The sequence below is a fragment of the Urtica dioica genome, chromosome 10 (assembly GCF_054948205.1).
Source record: "Urtica dioica subsp. dioica isolate 48M chromosome 10, U.dioica_male_clone48M_v1_H2, whole genome shotgun sequence".
NCBI lineage: Eukaryota > Viridiplantae > Streptophyta > Magnoliopsida > Rosales > Urticaceae > Urtica > Urtica dioica.
Window position 1 is genome coordinate 25,044,455 of NC_142765.1, and position 22,535 is coordinate 25,066,989.

Sequence of the window (22,535 nt, forward strand, 5' to 3'; positions counted from 1 at the left end):
AAAGTGTCTCTCCTCAATCCCTTCCATCGCCGTCGATTTCCTCTCCGCCGCCGATTCCTCTCCCCCCGCCGATTTTCGAGTCAATCTGAGCCGTCGTCGCCGTCGAGATCCGGCCACACTTCTTCTCTTTTTCTTTCTTCTTCTTCTTTCTATATTTTCTTCTTCTCCTCCTGACTCGCGCGAGCAACACCTGCAAACAAGGAAAAAAAAAACAACAACCAACGGAAAAAGCTTCGGCAAATCACCATCACCCACGCCATCTCTTTCTCTTTCTCACCTTCTCCTCCTTTCTTCTGCGCGAGCGCCGAGCTGACTGCGCGACCAACCGTCGTCGCCGTTTCCCTCTCTCTCGTCTGCTCTCTCCCTTCCCGGGCTTTGCCGGACTGTGTGCTCGCCTCTGACGCGAGTCCGGGCGAGCTTCGAGTCATCGCTCGACTTCAGACGCGGAACCCACCTGTGCGCACACTCCGACCGAGAACGAGACCCCGCCGCGAGCCACGGTGACGCCGGACCGGGAAAGAATTCCGCGGAAGGCGTGAGATTTCACCAAGGGAGCCTAAGTTCACAAATTGAAATGGATCGGCGGCGGCGTGGAATGGATCGGCGAGATTGGTCTCGTGGTGGCGTGAAATGGATGAGGACAAGGACCGGACGAGTTTTGGTTTAGGTTTGGGTAAATTCAGTGCGAGGGTAATTTGGGTAGTCAATTATTAATTGGGCTATTCCCTTAATTTATTCGAACTTGGGCTATTCTACTAATATTGGTGGACTGATTGGGCTAGTATGCTCATTCTCCCTAATAAATTTAATTGTTTAAATATAAGGTTAATAAATAACATTGTCAAATAAAAGGAAATCCCCAAATGTAAAATCCCTAGTTCATCATTTCTTCTAAAAAAAAAACTCTGGTTCATCTTCTTCGATGTAATAATGGGAGACGAGTACTCGTCTACAAGTTCGTTTCAAAGGTCATCTCGCAGCAACACCAATCAGATTCGTCGAGGTTCGTCGAGTGGTAATCCGTTGTGCAATTGTGGAGTACGAGTTGTTCAGTGGACCTCGTGGACGAAATTAAACCCTGGTAGACGGTTTTTGGGTTGCTATAAGAAAAAGGTTAGTTCATTAATGTTCAGCGTGTCAAGCTTTGAGATTTCTTATCTTTGAAATATTTTTTTTATCTGTTTATATTTCAGTGCGAAGGGGGTTGCACATTCTTCAGATGGCTTGATGGCTCGTCCTCGTCGCTACACAAGCTATCAAGGTCACTACCAGACCTAACTTTGTCAGACTCATCGTCGCCTCCTTGTACGTCAGTGCAAGCGCCATTCACCACAGACCACCAGTGTTTTGGATTAGCTCTCGCCGCCTCTAAGTCCTCTTCGAGCTCTCCTTCATTGTTATACTCCTCCTCTTGGAAGTCAAAATCTTCTTCAGCCATTATAGGGATAGAAATTTTAGTTTAGATGCAGATGAGATTGGGGAATTAGGGTTATGTTTTTTATCGTGTTTCTATTTCCTTATTTTTGTCTTTTAATTTTCTTTATTGTATTTTTATTAAATTCGAAATCAATTAAATGGAATATGTGAGTCCACATAGACATTTAACGTGAATAAGCTAACGATGGTGCTAAGTAATGACATGTGGTATTTTTGCCGCCTAAAAAAGAGTTGATGTATTTAAGTGTATCAAATCGAAGAATTGTGGTATTTATGCCGCCAATAACCCTATAAACAATTACCAAACATCCATGTGCTTTTTAGTTTTTAGTACAACACCAACGTTTTCTTTTAGCATAATGTAAATGATTTTTTTTTAAAAGCACAATTTCTTCCGAGTGGCTTGTGCAACGTTTGGATTTGGTTTTTTATTTTTTGTTTATAAACTAATCTCAATGAGCAACGGTTATAATCTGTACGGCTGAAAAATTTAACAGTTATTTGACCTTTGGACTTCTGATTTTACAAAAAATATTAAATTTTAACTCATTCCTATAAATACATCTCATTTCTTACCATTTTATTCTCAAATCAAACTTTCTTCTCTATCAAACTCTCAAATCCTCTCAAATTCTCTACAAATATTTCTCTACAACAAGGGTAAACGATCGTGTTATTGAAGGCTGAAACTGAGTACAAGGGTCAGCGATCGTTGTTGATGAGAACCATAAACCTACTCTCGACATTGCAGCGACAAGATATTCTCGATAGGTAAGCAGTGCGAAAGGGTCTCGATATCTTGTATAAGCAACGATGTTAGAATCCTCTGAGACTCATGCTGAGGTGTGTTGTGAACAGGGTGATAATTGCAATAGGATTTTTCTTGTTCTCCTGTGCTGTCCTTTATGTTGTTTCCAAGCGTATGGGAATTCTGAGATTGCAAAGGTCAGTCACTGCCACGGTCAAGGCTGGTATGTTCTGACAAGCAGATAATGGACGAAGAGCCGTTATCGATGGTATAAATCGAGCCCGCGCCCATGTTAATCCATTTGGAGCCTCCATTAGAAAGAATTGTCCGCGATGAACTCTGAATTATGTATTTACATGCAATCAGGAATTCATTGCTTATGATTGGCATTTTTTTTTCTTTTTTTTTTTTCCTCGTTCTCGAGCCTCTAATCATGTGGATCCACTTGCATCTTTATGTCTTCTCACCATAGATGAGAAGTAGAAATTGAGGAAAAAAAATCAGTTCATGTTCAAGTATATGAAAGCTCATTACATTGAATGGATTAAAAAATCAAAATCAAAATCAAAATCAAAACGAATGAACCTTAATTTACAAGAATTGTTGGGTCTCTGAAGATAAATGTGAATGTCCACAAAAATTTTTTGCCATTAACTTCTCTTCAAAACAAGTGAAATCAATATGAAAAGATTGAAAATCAAGCTATACTAATCTCTTGAGAAATTACATTTTAACTCAAAGGAGACCACATAAAATATCTTCAGAATCATTTGATGGATAACTGATACACGATTGCCGGTAAAGTCCACGGATCTCCAAATTTGAGGAAAAACTCATGAAAAAATCATAATAACCAAAAGAGTTTCTAAGAAGCCACCTTAAAAGTCCATCTACTCTAAAGCATTCAAATTCACGTTAAGAATTTTGTTTAAAAGCGCTGGATTTGCTTTACCTTTTGACTCTTTCATTACCTGCAAATGAAATAGTTTCAGAATTCAATATAGGGTAAACACACTAAGAACATGTATAAGTTGGAAGGAAAAAAGGTAATAACTATCTACCTGGCCGGCAAAATAACCTTGTAGCTTGGTTTTGCCGCCACGATACTCCGCTAGTTGCTTTGGATTCTCTGCAATCACCTTAATGACCAGCTTTTCAATCTCCGCAGGGTCTACAATCTGTAAACAAAGTAAAGCTCAATATTCTTCTATTACAAAGTAATACTGTTGTGTAGAACAATTCTTATGGTGCTTCGATTTTTAGGCTATAAGTATAGTTTTTTTACCTATTAAAACGGTGAGAAAACCAGTAATAACTTTTCTCTTTCTGGGGTTTTGACCGATGGTTTAAATTTGGTTGAATGTTACTATCTAGTTTGTATAGCTAAAAGTACTTTTGCTTTCTACTTATTTTTCCTCTGGTGATGAGCAAATTCGAAATCGACAATGATTAACCAAAGGTTGCTTCTAGGTTGTAACTTGAATATTATGACTCATTACTTAAAAACGAAAATCCTAATGGTAAAACTAATAATAATAATAATAAAAAAAAAAAAAAAAAAAAAAAAGCCTTGAACATATATGAGTTTCTACAATAGATAAATCAACTTGCCTGTACCAAACCCTTCTCTTCTATCATCCCTTTCACTGTTCCACCTTTCTTTAGCAGCTTAAACAATATCTGCAAACAAAAAGCATCAAGTAAGAGAAACAGTTGAGACATATTTGAAAGACAGGACTCACAAACTCTTTCCAAAATGTCAACACACATATTTATCAGTGAACCAATGTGTCGGTACTAAATTATTAAAAGCGCTATGATTTGTATTTATGAGACGCATCAAACCCATGAAAGTTATTACCTGCTTCCCAATTTTCCCACTAATAGTCCCTTCTTTAATTGAAGCTATCAACTCAAAAAGCTCTTGGGGTGTAAGCTTAATCTCGTTGATCGTCAATTTTTCGTTTTTCACATAAGCAGCAATGTCACCCATAATCCAATTGGTGGCAAGCTTTACATCCGCACCCTTTGCAATAACAGCGTCAAAATAATCTGCAACCTATCACACAACTATAATTATAAGCTAAAAAACACCAATAAGAACATGTTAGGATTTTAGATATATGTGAAATATAATAATAAGGGTTATTAAGCTATATAGCCACACGGATATAGTGGATTGAGATATAGCCCACCTTTGGTTAATTTCTTGTAAATAGCCAAGTAAACTTATTAACAGATTAATAAAAGACTTATTTAACACAATCAAACATATATTTTAGGTAGTTAATAGGCTGCCACGTATGCAAGTTGGCTATTTACAAAGTATTTACCAAAGGTTGGCTAATTTACAATTCTTATAGTTTAGGTGGCTTACGTAGCCAATTTTTTGTAATAATAATAGATAATTTCAAGAATAAAAAATTGAATATTTAAAAGCTGTTTTGATCTTTAATCAGGAAAAATTATTTGATGAAGGCATTGGAATTTAGATTGAAATTGTATTAGGAGACTTAGGGTCTCTCAAATCCACCCAGAGCTCCCGATATATCCAAATTTCACCAAGATTCTACTTCTAAATATTCTAATTTAACCTACTAGCTATACACGAACTATTACAACTAGCCCACCCCTGAAAAATCTGATATAAGCACTGTAAACCATTTGACTCACATTAAGGTCGTTTGCAAGGAAAAGTACGTCTTGCATGCTTAGGCCCATATCTTCGTATCTCCTGCGTTTCGCGTCTGGAAGTTCAGGCAACGAGCTTCGAACAGAATCAACATACACTTGAGTGAGTGTAACTCCTGGAAGATCTGGTTCCGGGAAATATCTGTAATCAGCTAGTCCTTCCTTTTTCCTCATTGTTATCGTAATCTGGGATGCAAAAGAAAAACGTAAATGGAGTTCATATATAGAGACACAAAGAAGACCATGCTTGTTAAAAAAAAAAATTCTTCGACTATTTTGGTGAGTTTGAAATAACCTGAGCATCTTCGTCCCACTGGCGAGTTTCCTGTACAATTTCATCAGCCCGTCCTTCATTGTAGAGAATTGCTTGTCTTGTGATTTCGTAGTCGATTGCCCTGCTCACTGAAGAGAATGCGTTTAGGTTTTTAATCTCAACCTGTCCATACAAAATTAAGATATCTGGTATCGCACGAACATTGATATAATTCAAAAGCTACTACATAAACATTGAAAGAGGGGGAAATCGGGGTTGCATCGTGTAAAAAGCTCCTAACAAAGACGCTTTCAAATTTCAAAAAGAAAATTATGTATTTTTCCTTTTTCACTTTTGATATTATAATATTGGCAAAAATTATGCGACACTGAAAAGCTAAAACAAATTAACATATACTTTACTTCATGTATGCAACACTTCATTCCAAATAGAAAATTTATTGATACGTCCTTCTCACAAATTCAAACTTTATTGTTTTCTTATGAGAGTTTCGAATCTCAAAAGAAGGGTCAAAGAGAGTTTAATTACCTTTGTCCCAAACTCTAACTGCCCAACTGGTCTAATTGAGACATTTACGTCACATCGAAGCGACCCTTCTTGAGTATTTCCATTACTAACTCCCAGATATCGAACCAGTCGTTGTATCTCCGTGGCGTATTCTGCGGCCTCAACTCCATTTCTCATGTCGGGTTCTGAAACGATTTCTAGCAACGCAACCCCAGCTCTATTTAGATCAACCTGAAGGTAAACAACATCAAGAAAGGACAAACATTGGTATTTACTAATGTGTATGCACCAAAAAAAAAAAAACACTTGAACAAATCAGGTATACCTTAACCACAAAAATATATATATATATATATATATATATATATATATATATAATTATTAAAAAAAAAACTTAAAAGAAGAATAAATTGTGGGCATTATTACCTCAGAGTAACTCCTAGTTTCGGAATGCATCAACTTCCCAGCATCCTCTTCCATATGAACTCTCGTGATCCCAAATTTCCGATGCCCACCTCCAAACTCCAAAGGTAGATCAACCTCAATGTGCCCACCAGTCCCAATGGGCTCATCAAACTGAGAAATCTGATACCCTTTTGGTAAATCTGGATAAAAGTATTGTTTCCTATCGAATTTGGAGCTCAAAGCCAGCTCGCAATTGAGTGCCAAGCCGACTTTGACTGCGAACTCGATGACCTTCGAGTTCATGACTGGCAAAGCTCCGGGGAGTCCCATACAGACCGGACAGACAATCGTGTTGGGTGCCGAGCCGTAGTTGTAAGCGCAGCCGCAAAAAGCTTTAGTTAGAGTTGAGAGCTGAACATGAGTTTCTATGCCAACGATCGCCTCATAGCCCCGCGTGATGTTTTCGTCGACGGTTCTGTAGTTTGAATGATGAGATGTGATCTGTCCTGCGTGTGAAACGAGAGGCTTTTCTTGCGGTGCTGCTTCGGATTGTGTGCTCTTCAATGAGTACAACAAGAATCGATTTCTCCTTTGGAGAATTGATTTTGGACGAAAGGAAAAAGGGATGGTTTGGAGGCTTCTTAACATTGTGGAAGCCACAGCACACAAACTTGTCTCATAGTTCGACTTGGATATCAGACTTTATAAGGACAATGCCTGAAAAGTGTAGACAACATTTGAGATAAATACACTCACAATTTTTTTTCTTTCTATTTTACGCAAACAATTAAAGTAGTACATTTTGTTATTATAATTATAATTCTGTTTCCGATGATTATTGCAAAATTTAATCGGTATAATAATATTTAATACTTTCTCACTTTGTACTCTAAATATAATGCTATGTATCTACTATTAGTTTATATTTTTTGTAAATACTATTATTTATATGGTATTCTATAAATAGCATTGCAAGAAAAATTAAATAGTTTAATTCAAATAATACTGTTCATAACAAAATTCAAAACAAAAATGGGCTGGCTATTTAAATATATAAAAGCCCTGTTTATAGCTATGAAAAAACTATGAAAACTTATTTTGAGGTGGAAACTATGAAATCGGTTACCCCTTATTTTTTGCTTTAAAACTAAAAAAAAAAAAAAAAAAAAAAAAATCATGGAGGTGGATTTTTGCATAAATTTATATATTTTCTATGTTATTTTGAGGCTTAACCTTGCTCGTTTAGGCCTGTTTAAATTGATTCAGCAAACCAAAACCGTTCAGACGCAACTCCAAAAGTCTCAAAGACTCGAGAACGTGAAAGAGAGCAAGTTTCAAAATCAACTTTCCGAATCAAGCATTGTACACGAGAGAAGAATCAACCAACAAATCGAATCCTCACTGAACTCAAACTAAACAAGCACGAATTCAAAATCCCAATCAGTTTTGTATTCAAAACCCTAGGTTCATCTACGAGCTTCAAATAGAAAATAGTCCCCAATTTCACAACCAATTTCGGAGTTCAACTAGAAATCAAACGAGATCCCCAATTTTCCAAGAAGAAACTCGGACGAGAAGAGAGAAAGGTTGAGGTTTTCCCTTACCTCTATTCAAAGACGAATTCCAGCGAGAATTTGCGTCCTCGGAGACTTTCCTTCTCAATTCCCACTCTTCAAATCCTCCAACGAAACACAATTTCGAATTATCCAACTGAAACCCTAACTTTATTCTCCATGGAATTCGAGCGAAGTAGAAAATACAGGCTTCCTTTACCTTGTGACGGGTTGATCTCCGACGAGCTTCCTTCACGTTCTCTCTCTCGAGCGTTCTTTTTCTTCTTTCTTTTCGTTCTTTCTTTCGTCTCTACTCTTACGGGAAACACGCGATAAGGTGGTGAATAAGAAGCGCGAGTGAAATAATAGTGGTTTTTATACAAAAAAAAATTATTAAAAAAAAAAGAAAATAGTAGTAGAGATTTTGTTTGGAGAGAGGAGAAAATAATAGAGAAATTTCATTCGGTACACCTCAAAAGTAAGAAAATATCAAGATTAAATCTCTTGGTTCAAAAATATCTAAAATTGAATTTTAATAAAAAATTCGGACAAAAATATCATTTCAACCCATTTAACCTTATTCTCTCTAATTTCCGATAAATTTCATCGCAACTCATCGAAATTCATATGAATTTATCGGAATTCATCTTAGATTCGATGAGTTTCAATGATTTTGGCTAATTTTAAAAATAAAAAATGTCTTTAGTTGCGACATGTCGCATCTAAAAACCAAAAAGTCTTTTTAACAAAAATAACAAAAAGTATTATTAGTTTTGAAATATTAATTTCATGAAAAATTATTCTATAACAAAAAATAACATTTTGGGTAAACCTACAAATGTTTAAGAGTTTTATAAGCAACTAGGCCACTTAAAACGTTAGGTTTGGGATCTAACCTATGTTTGGAGTTTTTTAGGGAAATAGCCAAACGTAATAGGTGGCAAATTATGTTTTACTTTTTTGTCCTTAGTTTTTTAATTAGCATACTTTTTTTTTTCCTTTTTTTGTGCGTTAATTGTTAGGCAGTTATTTTGCTTTTGAATCAGTATCCACGTTCTCTCTCTCTCTCTCCCTCTCTCTCTCTCTCCAACCCGAGCGTGGCTGCGCCCGGCGAGATCGGCACCGGGTGGCGTCGGCCTAGGAGCGCCGGGGAGAGCCGAGTCGACCGGCGTGGAGGCGTGCTCGGCGAGGCGGGCCCGGGCGAAGGTGCACCGGCCCTCGTCGGCGCTGTCTACGCCGGAAGCATCGTCAGAGGAGACCCAGGCGGAACTCGTGAGATGGGACTGAGACACTCTCGAGAGACCGCTCTGTGAGGGCTTGTTTTCGCTGGAAGTTGTACGGATCGTTCGTCGGCGATGTGCCGGAGTCGGCCGAGGACGATGGGTAGCGACTGCAACATTTCCCGTGAACACACCCCATTAATGCGAAGAAGAAGAAGAAGATGAAATTCGAACGAGTTTTTTTTTTTTTTTTCAATTGCGCACCAGGTGTTCGACGAAACGCCTGGCTGAAATAGATCGCGTTTCGCGGTTTGTGAGGCTCGACATTGTTGGCCGGGACTAGAATTGAAGACTCCGCGAAGAAGAAGCCATGAAGGAGATTACTTGACGCGCAATTGAAACCAGATCTGTGTTTTTTTTAATCCAGATCTCAGATCTGGTTTTTAAAAAAATTGTACAGACTGTGTTGTTACGGATGATTTATTTACAGTTATTTCCATTTATTTCCATTCAAGAATGAGATAATTTCCAGTAATTTACGTTTATTATCTGTGTTGACAGGTTCTCAACAGTAACGCCAATCTTGGTTAGCCGTTCTAGATTAGTGTGCCACGTATAACAATTTCGAAATTTTCTGTTATTTTATATTATTATTGCCTATTATTTAATATAAATATATTCATTATTTCCATTTGATTAAGTAAAAGGGCAAATTAGTCTATTAATTATTGACACCTAAGCACGTTGGCTATTTCCCTAAAAGTTATGAAACATAGGCTAAAAACAAAATCTATAGTTTCAAAGTGGCTATTTTGCTACAATGCCCAATGTTTAAAGTATTATTAATTTCAAATTACTAATTTCATAAAAATAATAATAATGTGTCTACTTTATTAATTAAAAATGTGTCTACTTTATTATTTTCATGATATCAATAATTTAAAAATTAAAATATTTTATTTAAAGATGTTTAAAAAAATGAACGCAGATGTTTAAAGATTTTTTTTATTTTGTAGAATAATATTTTTAGATACTGTTTGTACTGATTTTTTTTTATTTGAATTGACTATTTGAAGTCACTGTTTAATAAAGCGACGTCAATCATAATTTTATACTCTATGTTTTACAAAGATTAAATGTCGCTTTATTATAGAGAGACGTCTAAAGACCTGTTTTTTGTCAAATCAGCCCAAATCATCGAAACTCATCAAATTTTCGAGGTTAAATTGGCTGAAAGGGCATATTTATCTGAATTGTTGGTGAATCAGGCGCGCATTAGACACGAACAATCGCTCTGATGCGACTCGTTTGAGATGATTCCACCATATAACCATATTAATGCGGAAAAAATAATTAATTACACTGATCATAAGCTAATTAAATTATGGTTATAATTAACAAGATCTAGTTATGTTTAATTAATTTAATTCACAAGAGCATATTTATCAAGCAATCGATATGAGCGAAAAACGAATACTTGCATTGATTTTCGGTTCAGCTACAAAACGCTCCTAAACCAATCGCGTACTCCTTGCGTCGTCTTGATGAAGGACTCGAGGATGACACCTTAGTCTTCTGAAACGTAATCTCCGAGACGAATAAGAAAGATGAGTGGGCACAGTCTTTATCTCTCTAGATGACGAAACTAGGTGTTTCGAGATCTTGCTCTTATTTTACTAAGAATGGAAACGAATTTCCGAGGGGAAGAGAGGCAGAAGTGCACGGCCAAGGGAGGCTAGAATGCACGAAATTTTCACCAAAAATTGCTTATTTTTGCCTTATCATGAACCCCTATTTATAGTAGTAAAAAGAGATATTCATAGAATCTTCCAGAATATTTTATTTCATTTTATTGTGTCCACACTGGTGGATTAAATCTAGGCCCTTGGATCTCAACAAGTGAATCCTACTTTTTCTCTCATCCATCAGATCAATATCTATGAGATATTATTCTCTATTTAAATAGATAATATTTTATTTAGTGAGAGAATAAAGGAGAATATATTATTTCCCTTTAAATATATTTCCATATATTCTCTCCTAAATACTTTCCTTTAAATAATGGGAAAATATAAGACAATATCTTATATTATTCTCTCTCCTTTATTTAAACAACTAAAGAGAAAATATTGGTAAATATCAATATTATAAAAATCGGTTTTTAGGCACACGACCAAGGGGGATTTGCGCAAACCCTAGTGCCAAAACCCTAAATCCGATTTTCATATTTTGTGCAAGGCCCAATTGCTTAAAACCCAATTAATTATTTATTTACTTGGTCCAACAATAAACAAATAATTGATAATTGTTTATTTACTTGATCAAACAATAAATAAACAATTCTACCATAAATATTTATTTAATTATGCGAATACCCGTTTTCCAGAATTAATGTTGTCAATCACAATTACAACAAGTGAGATTAATAATGATAAACATTATTATACGAAAGTTCTTATCCGCCTTTATCAGAGCCGAATCGGGGACTATGGACCTAGTAATAGAAGCTTAACAAATCCGATGAAAAAGACGAAATAGTCCTTTCTCTTTTTTCATCGATTCATCTAATCTTGGTCAAATACTCCACCTTGTAAGCCAAGACTGAACTCTTTTTTATACTAGAATTATATTTACTCATCGTGACGAGTGTCCACTGATATAGTCAGTTCGTGATCAAGATCCTCCAGGTTCAACCCGTGTCAAGAGAAGTCAATTTTTCTGTTATACTTCTCTTGATACATATCAGCCCTAAGCATTGTTGCTTCGCCAGCGAAAGATTCTTTCGAACGTTACTTACTTCGAAAGTGCTAGCAATCTATCGGTTCTGGAATCAACCATTAGGTGAGAGAACATTAACTTTCTTTCAGGAAGGCTGGATTCCATATCTGTAAATCATTTTCCACTCGAATTATGCTCTGAGAAAACTCCCAAGACATAAGCTGTGATTAGCATGAATTGCCTTTTAGCGAATGAGTCAAAGAGCTCAGTAACATAACTCAGTGTCCATGATCACTTCAGGATTTAGATCAAGTCTCACTGTGACCATCATAGTGGCCTCGGTTAGTGCGTCGTAACGGTCCTTAAACGACACATCTACAACCAAGACCTGTTCAAGTCGTACACTTACCACAAGTGTAGAATGCTCCCACATAGTGATCAGCCTTCACCTATGTGTTCCACATATATGACTTTAGATATAGCTTTCCAGGCGTATATCAGTCATCGACCTCGTTTTAGCTCACCGCCCGAACTCAGGTGCCTAGCACGTGACTCAGTTTAATACGGAGGCTATGGAAGATAGTTGTTATTGATTCTAATTGTTTAGAACTCAACCCACTAATCATATAATGCTAATAAAGTAATCTTATTATCGAATTTAGTAATCATTTATTCATTATCTTCAAGTGGGCAATATTCCCAACATGAATTTGGGTCAATACTTTAATTTTGGATATCTTTCAACTAAGAGGTCTAATCTTGATATTTTTCCAATTTTGAGGTCTAAAAAATGAAATTTCTCAAATAATAGTGGTCCCTCTACATAAAATACATATCACCATTTTTCTCTCTTCTTTATGAACGAAGTCGTTTTTTTGAGTTGTTGTTAGGCTATTGTTGTTTTGTTATCGTTTATTGATAAGAAAATTATTGGGATTTTTTTAGTTTATTATAATAAGAAAATAAATTAAAAGATTACGCTAATGCCCTCTAGATTACGCAAACATAATTGAAGAAAAATTGACCGAAGGACTTGTTTTGAAACAAAACAGAAATTCAAAAATAAACAGTTGATACGAAAAAAAAAAACAGAAAAAAGAAGAAGTAGAAGAGACAAGGTGTGAATCGAGTAGAAATTCAGGGGGGGAAATTAATGTAAGAGAAATTGCCTAGTTTGCCATCAATTTCATAACATTTTCCCACTTTCCACTAAAATGTTAATTTTTCCCAAAATGTCACTATCTATGTCAACAATGTTGACATCTATGTTTGCTCTTCACTATTAGATGTCCACATTGTTGACATAGAAGTGACATTTTGGGAAAAATTAGCATTTTTGTGGAAAATGAGAAAATGTTATGAAATTGATGGCAAATTAAGCAATTTCTCTTAATGTAATTAATCCTTCTTTTTAATTAGAACAAATGTCTCTTGACCATTGATAAAAATGAATTAAGTACAAACTTTTATATGTATGTTGGTCGTTCAGACATGAATCTGCCCAAATAATAATACTAATAATATTAAAAAAAAAAATCAATACAAATGCAAACAAACATATGATATGCAAATGGTGGTGTTGTCAATTCTTATCAATTAGAAACGACGACACCTAACTGAACTAAATAAAATATAAGAGAATTTGACAAAGACATGACATGTTGATTTACACTAGGTGATAATCTCCAGGCTAAAAACAATCATCAAAACAATCAAATATTGAATTTAATTGCCATTTAAGTATGTTGTTAAAGTACCAAAAGAATAAATGTGCTATATAAAAAAAATGAGAATCTCAAGACCGGTACTTTTTGCTCAAACATGATCTTATTAAGTGGTGTGACAAATATTTGTATGTAGTTTCAGAGGCAGTGAAAAAAATGAGCCTGTAAGCAGACATGGTGGTTATTCAAGCACCGCCGGTGAAAGGTGAGAGAGGTTGTGACCACAATCTTGGAGAAGACTAAAGACGCCGTTGAAGACTTTGCCAAAATCGCCGGCCAAACCGCCCAAAAGACCACAGACTAGGTCAAGAAGACTTTCTCTACCAGTGTCATGCTCAGGGATTGCTTTTTGTGTATATATTTCTTTGCTGTTTCTTTTATTGTCTGTCTAAAATGTATACATATTAGATGATCAAATTTGGTGACGTAATTAATTTTAAGATCTGTTACTACTAGGAAATGTAACGATAAGGAACATATATAAATGGTGTGTGTGTTATTTTTTTTTTCTGGAACTTAAAAGGGGTATGCAAAATGTACACATTTAATTTAGGTGACACTACTTTCATGCGTGACTCCATCAGTTCAATCATCTACGTTATCAATTTATCAATTAGGATTTCAGTGATTAATCATAAATGACACAGTGTAATGTGTGTCTTTCACATCTTCTTGAGATCTCAACAAATATCTAGTACACACCGTTCAAAGCCAACGCCTTTTAACAGTTTCATCAAATATAATATCTATGATCTAGATCAGGCCCGGCCCACCTTCAAGGAAGGTAAAGCTTTGGCTTTAGGCCCCCAATTGAAGAAGGCCCAAAAAAAAATCGGTGTGTTTGCTTCAATGGAGTTTTTATTTATTTCATATTTTCATTCAACCAAGCGAAGAAGAAGATATAAGAATAAGGGGGAAGAGAGAGAAATTGTGGTCCCACCAAATTTATTAACCCTATCTCTCTATTTTTTTTTTTAAACACCCTATCTCCTACGGTCACTTGATTAAAAGTCTAAAACAATAAAAATAATAATAATAATATATACAATCCACTCTCTCTTCCATTGTTGTATTTTACCTTTAGGCCCCACTATATATATAAGTGTTATTTGTTGTTCTTTACATATAAGTCTACATCCATTATTAATATTTAAATTCATTGGAACATTTTTATTACAAGTTTAAAGAGTATGATTATTGCTATATATCAGAATTTTTTTTATAGTTGGAATATTGAGCAAATAGTGGTCGACTATTTAATTGCTTGGAATAACTATTTTACTTAGGAAAAAAAATAACAATGAATTTTCAATATATTATAACATTATTCTACAAATAACAAAATACACTATATATAAATAAATAAAATTAAAATTGTAAAATACGCATATGTATATATGTATATATTTTTAATATATTCTACAACATTATTTCCGTTCGGTTTTCCGTCGGCACGTCGGTTTTCCATCGAAAACGGCATTTGAAAACGGCATTTCACTTGCCCTTTTCCACAATTTTTCCGTTCGATTTTCCATCGGCTTGACGACTTTCCGTAAATCAGGAGGCTCGAAACGGCAACGAAAACGACATTTTTTTCCTTGATTAATATTAAGGCCTTTATTAAAAGCTCATATGGTATGTATTGGTTTGAGAGAGGGAGAATTAAAAGAGTCAGCACTAAACCCTAATAACAAGCTCATTACTCACATATGTCATTTACTTTGCGTGTATTTGACAAATGCCTTATTTTTTACTCTCGCTTTAGGCCTCCAATTCCGTTTAGCCGGCCCTGATCTAGATGCCTATTTTTCCACACATTTTTTGGGTTCAAAACATACTAGTATAGGAACAATATATTGGTAATATATATATGTTGAGACGTGCTCTTCGTATACTTATTTTATGTTGATAAATAATTAACGTACATAGGTTCTTAAAACGTTATTTTTGTTTGCATGTACATTCATTCAAACGTTTCTGTCTTCAACATTAATATCATACGTGGAAAGTAAGTCGAAGAGAAAACAATTTATTGTAGCCACGCACAGTTTATAGTGAAAACAAAATAAATCAAAATATTTTCAACTCATGTAGTAGCTGGACGAAGATATAACGGCAAGAAATTTAGAGGATTTGGATCGGAGTCCCACACCGAGAATGCGCTCGAACACGTCATCCATTTGCTCGTCATATCAGGGAAATGCCTATCAATCACATCTTTTAAGCTCTCTGTTGTGTTCACCCATTTAAACCCTTCTTTCGTATATGATTCTGCGTTAAAGTTGGTTGTGAAGAAACGATCCGCTTCTAACCTCCTAATTAAATCACATACCATGAAAGCAATTTACTCACTGATGGACATATATCATTAAAAAATATAAAATATAAGACTAAAACAGAATTACAATATTAGATGGCATATTCTTACTAACCCCTGCCATCTAATGCACTTGCCAATTAAATTAGTAAAATAGTCAATTCAAACGTTTGGATTTAACAAAACCAATGTTTCGTAAATCTTAGGTAAATAGCCACTGCATTTTGTTTACGCTTATTTACAAGTGTATATTTACAAAAATACCCATGAATAAGGTCAATTTTTTTTTAATATTTATGGGTATTTTTGTAAATATACGCTTGTAAATAAGCGTAAATAGAATGCATTGACTATTTACCTAAGATTTACGAAACGTTGACTGTTTTACAAAAGCAAACGTTTAAATTGGCTATATACTTAATGGACCCACCCTTACAATATTCTCCACATATAATAAATTTGAGAATGAAAATACAGAGGGGTACCTTGATGCAATAAGCAAAAAGATAAAGAAAGCCGTTTCGCTGATGGCAAAGCCTTTTATCTTCTCTTCTGCGTGTAATCCGATGATCAAATCAAGTTTTTCAACATCGTCTCCATAGACCTCACGAAGAGCGCTCACAACTTCCTCGTCGCGCGTCAAATCTTCCCACTTGGTGATGGGAATCATTAGCAAGTTTCTTCTGAACTCGTTGTATCGTGCGACTCCTCTCTCTCTATCTCTGTAAACTAAATGTATAGGGTTGCATTGTAAAAATTTGAATCACATAAAAATTTTATGAAAAAATTCACTGCATTCTAAGGGCTAACCCAATCCGACTCAAAACGGCAGCCGATTAAATAACTTACTTTCCAAGGCAGCCATGTCAATGGGGTCTGGTCGATCATCACCGTCGATGTCGTGGGCGATGAGATTCCTCATCCACGACGGGTAATTCCAAAGTGAGAGTGCTCCACAAGACTGATGGCCCATCGAAACAAGCATTTGTTCCATTCCGATCCTCGACAACCGAATCTCTCCCTCTTTCCCAATCATTTCTCGCATTGGAATTCTGTGGTCAAAAGAGAATGAGAGCAAATTAGTTACATAGGTAATGAAAATCATGAGAAGAGGAAATCAAAAGAATGATTACTCATTTAGTATTGGCGGAGATTTGTCGTTCGAAGGAGGAGATCTGATGTCTCGGAGGATGAAATTGTCAGGTAAAAGAGCGTGCATTCTATAAACACTCACAAACTCTTCAGTGAGTGAATAAGGAACTCCATGGTCTCTGGGCTTCTTAAGCCCAACCAATCCACTCAGAACTGGTCCCAAAATACACCCAAACATGTCCTTAAATCTCTTTCCCAGTAATCCATACCTGCTCAAATTTTATCAATTACATTCCAGAACTAAACTTGTAAAAGAGTCTAAATTAAGTTTGTTTTTAATTTTTTTAATTCAATTTGTAACTAAATTTCGTAGGAGTAACAGAGTTTGAATTTTATGTAACGAAATTGAATTAAATGGACCAAAACACAAAAATTGAAATTGTTGTAATGTGTTAATTAGTGAAAGAAAAAAAACACAGTATATTTTTATTTTTTAATTCAATTTGTAACTAAATTTCGTGGGAGTAATAGAGTTTGAATTTTATGTAACGAAATTGAATTAAATGGACCAAAACACAAAAATTGAAATTGTTGTAATGTATTATAATTAGTGAAAGAAAAAACACACAGTATTCTTACCAATTGATCCTCATCCCGGCGACGAGAGTGTCTGTTTTCAAGAGCTCCAAAGTCCAATCTATGGTGTGGATTTTAGCAATCACAGCTGACGTCACTAACCTCGCATGCCTAAACAGCTTCTCGTCATCAAAATCAGGATAATTTTCCTGCAAAGCAAAACTTGTTATTATCATTACTAATAAGATATAAAAGCAAGAAAAAAAAAGGGGGGGAAATTAGATTCTAGCCGTTGGTACTTTGAGCATATCACAAACAGCGTTGTGTTCCTTGACGAACAAGGCTTGGAGGAGGGAAAAGCCGGCCCAGCAATTGCGAACATCACCGGAGACTGGGACGCCTCTCTCGTTGTGTTGGAGAAGCATGTCCTCCGATATCTTTACTTTCCCGTCCCTGAATTCTCTTACTCTTCCCATACCGTCCTTGTCATTCCCGTAAATAACACTCCCATCCCTGCCCAATGATGTCACTAAATATATCAACTTGCTACAAGTTTGTATTTATTTATTATTATGATAACATTATCTGATCATTACCACCAAGGTGTTCTTGTGTTCAAAGACCCGGTTTTTATGTGAGGAGAAGAAGGTGTTTTACAATTCTTGGTCTTCAAAAACTTGAAAGTCTTCAAAGGACACCCACTAGCAATTTCTTCAGGAGCACTGATAATTCCCACCTGTATACTTATACATTATTAAGTACTGAAAATAAAACCAACGGAGACATGTATATCCCCTCACTACTTAAGATAAATCTACATCAATATTATTATTTCAACACCACTAATCAACCATAAAATATTTTTTTACGGATATTAGTAAATGAGTTGTAAAAAGACTATATTAGTAAATGAGTTTTCAAATCGATGTTATTAAAGGTGTAACAGTCTTTTTTCAACCTTACCATGCTCTCTCTCTCTCTCTCTCTCTCTCTCTCTCTCTCTCTCTCTCTCTCTCTCACAAATTAGGTCATCAACCACGGCACTATTTAACTGTAACAAAACAATTGATGATAAACCCGCGACTTTACCTAATAGTCAAATAATTAATTCTTCACATTTATAATATATATACTACAAATTGTAACTTGAAAAATTATTTACCTTTGGAAATTTAGACTTTAACAAATAGTCAATTCTTCACATTTATTGACAAGTAGAAGTAGTCACAATAAACCAAATAAACTTTCAATTAATTATTGAGAATTCATTTTCAAAAATAATATGGTAAGTTATACATATTTGTCAAAGAGTCAAAAGTATTATAGAAAAAAAAATGTATCATATTTGTATATTACATGTAATAATTCGTGTTTACACATGCCTAATACATGAGTTATACTATCATATTCATACCTGCTCTGTGTCTTCTAAGTGGTCAACCCAGTCATGAATCATGAACTGAATCCATGAGCAAGCTATCATGTTGAATTGCTTTCCACTATCTATGTACCTTTTCCTTTCTAACAGCTTGGAGGCCACGATCATTGGATGAGGTTCTAGCAACTGTAATATATGTACATACATACATATATATATATATATATATATATATATATATAAATTAAGTACAAAATTATATAGACAGACATTTCTAGGGATAAATTTTATTTTGTGGACTGAAAAACTGGAGAAATATCAAGGCTAGACACTAGAGTTGTAGTATAGTTTTAATAATGATTAGAGTGATTATTAGATGATTTGGATTGATTTGGATCGGCTTTGAAAAAGTTAGGATTTTGAATTTGAGATTTTTTTCCCGATGAAATACGATGATTTAACATGAAATTCGTAGTTGTTTATGATGAAATACGATGATTTGCGATAAAATTCAAAGATTTAAGATGATTTTCGATGAAATACGATAATTTAAGATGAAAAATGGATTGAAATACTATTTTTGTCCAAATTTGAGTCAAAACTTCAATTTTAAATATTTTACAACTATGCGGTCTAGTGTTGATATTCTCCACTTTTTAAGTCCACAAAATGAAATTTCTCTATTATACTATATGCATCTATAAATGAACAAATTAGAAAAAACATATTCATAAATTTATTATTTATTATTCTCTAAAAAAAAAGTCCACAAAATGAAATTTCTCTATTATACTATATGTATCTATAAATGAACAAAATTGAATAGAAAAAACATATTCATAAATTTATTATTTATTATTTATTATTTCTATGAGCATTTTTTTTTAATATTCGTAATAGAAAACAGACAACACTAGTTTATTGATTAATAGAAACAGTGTTTATTTTGGTCAGTGAATGAGTGGTCATTACTTTAAAACTTCTTACAGACTTTAAAAGGAATTTTTTTTACAGCGACTAAGTCAGTTATTTACTTATTGGATGATTTATTAAGATATTAACTATTTTTTTTAGTTTTATGCTTATAATTAATTATATGGTATTTTTAATTTTTAGACTTGTTGGTATCAAAGGATTTTTCTTGCTAGAATACTGTAAAAATAATATTATATTTCCTCAAATAATATTAATTAAAAAAAAAAAACGAATTGCCCTTTTTAAGCTATATAACTAAAACTAAAACCCTTTGAGGCTTTGACTGGTTATTTAGTAGCCTTTTTAAATACAATACTATAGTAATAGTATTATTTAAAAAAAAATGAAATAAGGGTATAATCAATAGTATAACAATAATGAGTATATCATATATATGCTACTTCAGTAGTAAATAATATTGTGGCCCCCAAAATCAAGAAATTGCTGCGGCAAAAGCAAAAATTGAATTAAAAAAAAAATTGTATAGGTTACCCCATAATCGGATGTGGATGGTGGCATGTTACGGCCGAAAAAGGTGCCTTGGCTGCCAATAGCGTCGTTGTGGGGATGATTACACTTTCCATCGGCCGTACGATACCAAAACTCTTTGTGATCGTATTTTTCTCCGTTGACTTCTCCGACGTGCAACAAGTTGTAACGCTGGTGGAGGTGCCTCCTCATCCCCAAATACGCCGCCCCCAATATCACCGGCAGTTTATGCCACATCCCAAACTTGTCCAAAAAGTGCACAACCTTTTCATATATACCCACAAAAACCTAATGAATTATTATGATCAAGAGAGAGAGAGAGAGAGAGAGAGAGAGAGAGAGAGAGAGAGAGAGGGATGAGAGAGAGAGAGAGCTTACATAGAACAAAAATGTGTCGATAAGATTCATTCTGGCCACGATCGGCTTGAGTTCAGGATGAACAAAGTTTGAAGAGAAAAGAGAGAGAGGCATAGTTACTGTACCAAGTCTTATACTATTTTATTTGGGGTGACAAAGATAAAGAGGGCCAAACTAGTTTTTGGGCTAAGTGAGGTCAGATCAAGTGTTATATATCTCCAGGTAGGCATTCATATCTGTATCTATCTATATCTATATATAGTAGTAACGCATATATATATATGCCTATGAGGTATGAAATGTGTGTACTATTAATGTGTGCTGGGCTTGGTATGTATGTATAAATATTTAAATTAATAAGAGATATTATATTATATTATATATATAAATAAAGTAGAGGATTGATCTCAAAATCACTGTTCAATATAGTAACGCATATATATATATATATATATATATATATATATGCCTATGAGGTATGAAATGTGTGGACTATTAATGTGTGCTTGGCTTGGTATGTATGTATAAATATTTAATTAAATAAGAGATATTATATTATATTTTATATATATATAAATAAAGTAGAGGATTGATCTTTAGAGACACAATCACTGATCAATGAACAATGATTTTTTTTATACAGACAAAATAAGAGATTTGACTCGATATATGAGTAGTGTTCATTCGTACTGATTTTTTTTAATAAAGAGATAAAAATATTTATGAATATGTCTCAATATATTTTTTCTCCATATTAAAATATATTAATTATTCGGATATACCGCCAGAGAACCTTGTCAACCCTATAAATTTTAGTCAGCGACGACTTGTTTAGTGGCCACAAATTTTGCATTGAATACACTCCAATAAGTAAAACCTACCACTGCCTCTACTTTCATCAATTAATTGGCCTTCATTTTGTTGTAAATGAATAACTAATTTCTTATCCAATGAATCAAAGTGTCTGTAAAAAGTCGTCGCTTTTAAAACAAAAATTTCTTTCTGAACTGCCAACGTTTTTTTTATTCAACGATATATTAATTAGACGCCGTATTCTCATGAACTTTTTCTAATTAATTTTTTTTTGCTGTTGTCATTATTCATTTTTTTTTCACATTATATAATGAATCAGATGATAGCTAGCAAAGTAGCAAGTAGCAACTAGCAAGCATGCAATGTATACGTTCCAGATAGAAAATAATTGTAGCACATGGCAGTATACATGGCCAAGATATCGTTAGGCAATTTTGTCGCTTGTCGCTAAATTAATTCTTTTCTTTGAATGTTTATTCTTTTGAAATTTATTTGTTTACTTGAGTTGTATTTATGATCTCTCTCTCTCTCTCTCTCTCTCTCTCTCTCTCTCTCTCTCTCTCTCTCTCGTTCTTTTAGCTTTAATTGTATTGAGATCAATTCATATAGATTTGATGCCAAAGAAAAATCATGTAAGTATGGTCATCTTCCGATATATTTCCTTTCCTTTAGATCACATATGTATATAGGCGTTTTTTATCCATAACATTGAATTAATAATCTATCGTGAGATGTTATTACAAATACATGTCGAGCAGGAACCAAATTTAGAGGGGTCACCTCTCAAAATGATTTTTTTTAAGGCATAAGTAAATATAAAATATAAAGAGAGCCCAAAAATTAATTGAAAGATAATTTTTCAGAATTTTCTAATATACTTTGTAACTGTTATAATTTTTGAATTTTATAAAAAAAAAATAAGAGTTACTAAATTAAATAAATAAAATAAATAAGACTTACTCAAATCAATAATTAAAAAATTAAAAAGAAAATTAATAATTTTATTATATAAAAAATTTATGACAGGATTAAAATATATATTAAAAAAATATCAGGAGCCCCCCCTCAATGACTGTATATATATAATATATTTATATATATTATATATATATATATATATATTTATATACATATCAACCTAAATAAAACAAGGTTTTTTTTTAATAAATAAAACGCTCGTTGAAGAGTTGCAATGAAGCCACAATCAAATTCTGGGTGGTTAGTCGCTGCAATTAATGCTAAATGCGTAACATGAAGTCGT

The 22,535-nt window shown here is 34.1% G+C and overlaps 2 protein-coding genes across 4 annotated transcripts; both read right to left on the reverse strand.

The window, feature by feature from the left end:
* Positions 1–2,771: 2,771 nt before the first annotated feature.
* Positions 2,772–7,955, reverse strand: LOC149384422 (glutamyl-tRNA(Gln) amidotransferase subunit B, chloroplastic/mitochondrial-like). 3 transcript variants are annotated; one of them, XM_089629545.1, is made up of 10 exons: positions 7,836–7,955; positions 7,667–7,732; positions 6,084–6,779; positions 5,679–5,888; positions 5,172–5,312; positions 4,859–5,062; positions 4,047–4,244; positions 3,797–3,865; positions 3,247–3,363; positions 2,772–3,156 (listed from the first exon to the last, which is right to left on the reverse strand). In XM_089629545.1, the coding sequence occupies exons 3-10, from the start codon at positions 6,708–6,710 to the stop codon at positions 3,076–3,078; spliced, it is 1,647 nt and encodes a 548-aa protein (XP_089485671.1). In that variant the 5' UTR covers positions 6,711–6,779; positions 7,667–7,732; positions 7,836–7,955; the 3' UTR covers positions 2,772–3,075. The 3 variants fall into 3 exon arrangements, with proteins under 3 accessions (XP_089485671.1, XP_089485670.1, XP_089485669.1); XM_089629544.1 differs by lacking the exon at positions 7,667–7,732; XM_089629543.1 differs by having other exon boundaries at positions 7,667–7,955.
* Positions 7,956–15,170: 7,215 nt separating this feature from the next.
* On the reverse strand, positions 15,171–20,575 carry LOC149384423 (alpha-dioxygenase 2-like). The gene is made up of 10 exons (XM_089629628.1): positions 20,483–20,575; positions 20,108–20,368; positions 18,677–18,826; positions 17,859–17,998; positions 17,562–17,775; positions 17,326–17,471; positions 16,728–16,955; positions 16,444–16,646; positions 16,080–16,323; positions 15,171–15,592 (listed from the first exon to the last, which is right to left on the reverse strand). The coding sequence occupies exons 1-10, from the start codon at positions 20,573–20,575 to the stop codon at positions 15,364–15,366; spliced, it is 1,908 nt and encodes a 635-aa protein (XP_089485754.1). The 3' UTR covers positions 15,171–15,363.
* Positions 20,576–22,535: the final 1,960 nt, after the last annotated feature.

Coding starts and splice junctions, on each gene's coding strand:
- LOC149384422 (XM_089629544.1), bottom strand. CDS start 6,710: ATGTTAAGAAGCCTCCAAACCATCCCTTTTTCCTTTCGTCCAAAATCA. Junction 5,313..5,678: donor AGTTAGAGTTTGGGACAAAG/GTAATTAAACTC, acceptor TTGTATGGACAG/GTTGAGATTAAAAACCTAAA. Junction 5,063..5,171: donor AGTGGGACGAAGATGCTCAG/GTTATTTCAAAC, acceptor TTTGCATCCCAG/ATTACGATAACAATGAGGAA.
- LOC149384423 (XM_089629628.1), bottom strand. CDS start 20,575: ATGCCTCTCTCTCTTTTCTCTTCAAACTTTGTTCATCCTGAACTCAAG. Junction 17,776..17,858: donor AACACAAGAACACCTTGGTG/GTAATGATCAGA, acceptor ATCATTGGGCAG/GGATGGGAGTGTTATTTACG. Junction 16,956..17,325: donor GCCGGGATGAGGATCAATTG/GTAAGAATACTG, acceptor AAATTTGAGCAG/GTATGGATTACTGGGAAAGA.